The 5,746-nt window shown below is 34.8% G+C and overlaps 1 protein-coding gene across 1 annotated transcript; it reads left to right on the top strand.

Annotated features, from left to right (window-relative positions):
* The first annotated feature begins 2,409 nt into the window (after window positions 1–2,409).
* Window positions 2,410–5,291, top strand: LOC131596977 (uncharacterized). The gene is made up of 3 exons (XM_058869700.1): window positions 2,410–3,447; window positions 4,989–5,075; window positions 5,214–5,291. The coding sequence occupies exons 1-3, from the start codon at window positions 2,410–2,412 to the stop codon at window positions 5,289–5,291; spliced, it is 1,203 nt and encodes a 400-aa protein (XP_058725683.1).
* Window positions 5,292–5,746: the final 455 nt, after the last annotated feature.

Here is a 5,746-nt window from a genome sequence, read left to right as displayed (position 1 = left end):
ACAGATAATCATCTTAGATAAGGATTCAAGAAGTCTATCTCTAAAACAACACAAATACCTAGCACAGAGCAAAAATCTAAGACAACAATCAACAAAGATTTGTAAAGCAAGCTTTATATAACACCATGGGTGACAAATATACATGAGTTCAAAGTAAATACATATACAAAAGCCAACCTAGAGAAATACATAGAGAGAAAGAGAGATAAAACCACAAATCTTTCGGTTTGTCAACGTAGGCTGATGAGCAATCCACCGCCGAATCACCGAATGCAAGACCCAAAGTTGTTATCTAAGCTAATCCTAAAGAAAAATGAGGTTGATGGAGTTGAGAGAACAAAAACCCTCTCCCAAAACCATAACCCTAACAAATGAAATGAAATTGAAATATATATAAAAATGTTGTCCCGACGCGTTCGCCCGACAAGCCAATTGCTCCGCCCGACGAATGGCTTTATTCTGGCCACACAGCCTGCGCCATGTCAACAAGTGGGCAAAAATATCTTCTTTCGTTCAGCGAACGAATTATTTCGCCCGACGACTCCTTAATTTTCCGCCTGGCAAACGAGAGGCGGGCCAAGCCAGAAGCAAGACATTTATTTTCCATGCTCGCCCGACGAGCCAATTGCACCGCCGGGCGACTCACACCAGAAGCAGCTGGCTCGCCCGGCGACCAACACCAGCCTGCAGCTTCTTATTTCTTCAATTGCTTCTCCTTTATAGATCCAAAATTGCATTCTTGAATCTTTATTACTCAATGATCCATACATGCTCAAATACCTACAAAATGAGTGAAAAACTATTAGTCGATATATAAATGAATCAAAAACTCGATTAAACACAAAGTATAAGTATTTATGTAATATACATTAAAACGCGTCTAAATTGAGGAAAAAGAGAAGATAAGTGCCGCAAAACTATACACAAAAATAACTACAATTTGACACTTATCAGTTACCTCGATGCTTTAGCAAAGGTAAAACACATTTCGTGTCTGAGGTTAAAAGCGTTATTTGTTGTAAGAAGCGTTACTTCGAGACAACCTTCTTGAAGTAAGAATTTTTATGATAAGTGAATCATTTTATTTTTGACTTATAAAAACCCTTGGACTTAAACTTTAAACTGAATTTATTTCTTTTTTTTCTTCTTCTATTGTCACCCCTGCCTCTTGAAATACTCAAACATTCATCACAATTTTTAACCTTTAACTCTTACATCTTGGTTAATTTCGTGGCTCTTATATCTCAATGAACCTCCCCAAGGTGATGGTGCATTTCTTACAACAAAGAATGACATCATTGAAATGCTCAAAAGATCAAGATAATGAGCTCAATCAGAGTAGAACCTTGTTCTTTCATCAAAATTCACCCAATATTTTGTAACTCATCAATGATCTTGTTAAATTTTGTCAATTGTTCTACGATTAATTTGTTCTCCGCCATTCAAAATGAGTAGAGATATTTTGTTAGACACAATCAGTGGGACATGGTCATATACAATGACTCAAATTATACATCTCTGTTAATGCCTTCTTCGTGGCTACTTTCTTTAGGACTTTATTTTTAAAGCTCAAAATAATGACATTCCTAACCTTATCCATCATCTTCTTCTTCTTTATTTGTGTTAGTCTTGCATTTGACAATGTTTCACCTTCACTGCTTATACATATTTTTATTGAATTAAAATCGAGTGCATCTTTACTTTTCATAATCTAAAATCAATGTGTCCGGAAACTTAACCTATGAGTTCCATTAAGTGCTACTTGTTGTGAAATTGCTTAAATACACTAAAAAATTTTATGTGTGGAATAAATAATAACAACTAAAATAAATGATCTCAAATAAAAATTAAATGGTTGAAAACGCTTTGTATAAGAATATTTGTATTAATGCAATCGCCAACTTTCTCTCCAAAGTTTTTATGTTTTTGAAGATTGAATTCAAAATCATCAATTAAATTAGGAGAAGTATATTTAGATTGAGAGAATTCATGTTAATCATCAAATTATAAAAGAAAGTAATAGAAAGCCATTATTTTATAAGTAGATCAATTAATAGAAATAAAAAGGTTACTCAATCCATATAAAAAGAAGTCAATTATCCTTAAGAAAGTCGTTTGAATAAAGTGTAACATCATAATTGATCGATCATGTTTGACAACTAAGCAAATTTAAATAGGATTTTTATACATGATTGATTAAAATATCCATAGTAGGCACGAGTAATCAGTGTAGGCAATAGACCGAGTTACGCGTGGAGGAGTATACTGGGAGCTAGAGATGTGGTGGAGCAGGGGAGTAGATGGAGGATCGGAAATGGTAGAAGTGTGGATATCTTCAAGGATCGATGGGTACCGGCAGCGCCAGGTTTTAAGGTGTTTGGGACCAATGGGGATTTGGGGCAAGGAGCCATGGTTAGTGATCTTATTGACAGTGATTTACGGTGCTGGAAACGGGATCTTATCTCCAATTGCTTTGGGCCTGTGACTTGCTCGCAAATATGTAGTATACCTCTCTCGTGGAGCAGCTTGGACGACACCATCATTTGGCATGCTGAAAAGGATGGCACTTATTCGGTGAAATCCGCGTATCACATCTTGCGCGCTAAACGTGATGCCAGAGATCCAGGACCGTCCAGCCGTTCCCAAAGCAGAATTTGGAAACAAATCTGGAATGCGCCTATTCATACCAGAGTCCGGAACTTTCTGTGGAGGCTAGTCAAAGATATTCTCCCTATTCGTGTAAACCTCGTTAAGAAAGGTGTTAAAACAGCCCTGGATTGTCCCCTCTGTCAAGAAAACGAAGAGACTGTGGACCACTTATTCTTTCACTGTCAGCTTAGTAGAATGGTTTGGTTTCTGTCCCCCTTGGGATTAAGGATTGATGCTAATGCTAGTACTGATTCCTGGCTGGAGAAGGTTTTGTGTGATGGGGATGTTCTTGGCTCCCAAATTTTCTGTGTCACCTTATGGAAAATCTGGCACCATAGAAACATGGTTATTTTTAACAACGGCAGGTTCGATCCACAATTGGTGGCTGAAGAGGCGAAGGATTGGGTCCTAGATTTTAATAAATCTAATCCGGTACAAAAGCCAAGCAGATCACAACAGGATTTGGTTAAGGAGGACGACATTGGCAATGACTTGGTGCGAATCTCGGTGGATGCTGAAGCTTATGCTATTAGATGGGCACTTAGCATTGCAAGAAGTCTAAGCATCCACAAGATTATTATTCTTTCTGATGCACTCTTGGTTGTTGATAGTATTAATCAAGTTTCTACTGTTGCTGTTTTAGAACCTTATGTTGTTGACTGTCAGGTTTTATTAAGTTCATTTAGTGAAAGCACGGTTATTTTTGTTAGAAGGGATGGCAATCATGATGCCCACCAGCTTGTTGGTTTGGGTCATAACTTAGGTGCTAGATCATGGCTTGGTTTCCCTTCCTCTTCTGTACTTTGTACTGCTGTCTCAGGCTTCCTTTCTAATTAATGGAATTGTCTTTGAATCAAAAAAAAAAAATATCAGTGTAGGCAATAAGACAAACTATCCGTAGCAGTTAATAGTTTGGAGTTTTGTGCTGGTAAAGACAAGATAGCACAGAGAAATTTCAAAGCATCTTTGTATGAAAATAAATAAAAGCAAGAGTAATACATTGTAGAAACCTTCTCCAAAAGATGCTTTGAAGTTTGACGTTGGTGGTTCTCACACTTCTCATGATAGGTCTTTATCTTGCTAGCGACTCCTATGATTTAGGGTCTTCGTTTTACCAAACAACTCTCTATCATTTCTCTCATAGCGAAACATATTCTCAAGTGTTGGTTAATACTCCTATCAAGGTCGGTCCTTTGAATTTGGGTGTCCTGGGCGGATCAAAAAAATGATGCCCCAATTTTTTTTAACAATAAATACATAAGAATAAAAGAAATAATTGGATAAAAACACATTTTCATTTGACATTGTGCAAAAAGAATACAAGTATGGATCTTTGGATCAATGTTTATACTACATCTAAACATAAATCACTATAAAGAGACTTATTCTTCTTTTTCTTCTTCTTCTTGATCCGATATTTTTTTCTATAAAAAAATTGACCAAACCTTTAAAATTATTTAAATATCATCCTCTTAGCATTTTTTGTTGCAAAATCATTAATAATTTGTTCATAATCAAACTTCTTCAAAAAAATTATTTTCAATTGAAATCAACGCAAGACTATTTAATCTATCTTGTGACATAGTAGATCTTAAATAAGATTTTAATAATTTTAATTTAGAAAAACTTCTTTCAGCAGATGCAATGCTAATAAGAATAGTCAATATTATTCTACAAACTATGCGTGCATTAGGAAAACAATTAAAAGTATTTAAAGAACTCAATATCATATAGCTAGATTTTGATTCAATTGTTAAGACTTCTTTAATAACTTTCAATTCTTCAAATAAAATTTCACCATCAAAATCAAGAGAATCGTCATGTTTTAAACAAGTTTCAAGATGTTTACAACATGCTTTCAAGTCCCTAGCTATCAGATAATGATCTAATTCTTTTAAAATTTAACAAGTATCCAAAAATATTTTCATATGTGCTATACTGCTCAACTCTTCTATCAAGTGAGCCAATTGTTTGATATACAATATATAAGAAATAGTGATTTTGGAAAGACTCTACAGCAGACTCAAGATTCAATTGTGTGGGTTTTGATGGATTTTCATCATAGTGTTGTTTTCTACGAATTTTACGTTTTTGAATAAAATCACATTCAATCTCCATTTCATTCTCAATCTTTTTAGCACTAGCCTTAGTATTTACAAATCCAGATTCTCTATATTTTTTCAAATACTTGATCAAACCTTTTGATTTCATTTGAGCACATCAAATACTTCTTATGGCCGTGATTAACTACTTAGTCTTAAATTTTTTAAATTTTTGATTTCATTTGAGCACATCATTTGAGATTTCATTTTTTTTCTTTTAACAATAAACATGTACAGGAAAAGATTGGAGATGAAGCAGTACAGGATGAAGGATTTGAGACTAACCTCATTAGATATGAAGATATGGAACTCAATATTTCTCTTGTTTTTTAGAAGATTAAGAATTTTTCTCAGAGGGTATCTATTTGCTGTATATAGTTAGTTACTCACTATTTGAAGCTTAAAATCATACTTTAGATGAATTTCAACTTCTTGAAATGTTTAATTGTGAATTGCTTGTAGGTATCTGAGCTCATAGAATCAGGAAAAACAACGTTTAAGGATCTCCGTAATGAATTTGAAGAGAAACTGATTATGTGAGATATGAAGTTACCATTCAACATTCAAATCTGGAACTTGTTAGAACAAGAATTGTTCTGATCAATATTCTTAGTTTTGATGATAACAATGTATATGAATTTTGCTTGAGACAATGTGGTACTCTAATCCTATGCAATTTCCATTTCACGAAATATATAAAGAGCATGCACAAAATCAGCGCAAGAAGCACTGACTCAGAAGGTTCAGCATGCAACATCAGAACATGCTCTGGCAAGACATCAGAAGATGGTCAAGCAGAATCAGAACATGGTCTATTGAAGCATCAGAAGAACTTGAGATCAGAAGCAGAAGCACTGAAGTTCTCATGGTATCACGCTAGAAGCACTTCAAGGTCAGAAGACAAGAAGATGCTCTGCACCAAGCTGTTATGACTCTGATATATTCAAACGTTGTATCTACAAAGATCAGATCAGAAGCAAGTACAAGATGGCAGG

This window comes from Vicia villosa, linkage group LG4 (genome assembly GCF_029867415.1).
Source record: "Vicia villosa cultivar HV-30 ecotype Madison, WI linkage group LG4, Vvil1.0, whole genome shotgun sequence".
NCBI lineage: Eukaryota > Viridiplantae > Streptophyta > Magnoliopsida > Fabales > Fabaceae > Vicia > Vicia villosa.
This window is presented reverse-complemented; position numbering and strand designations above follow the sequence as displayed.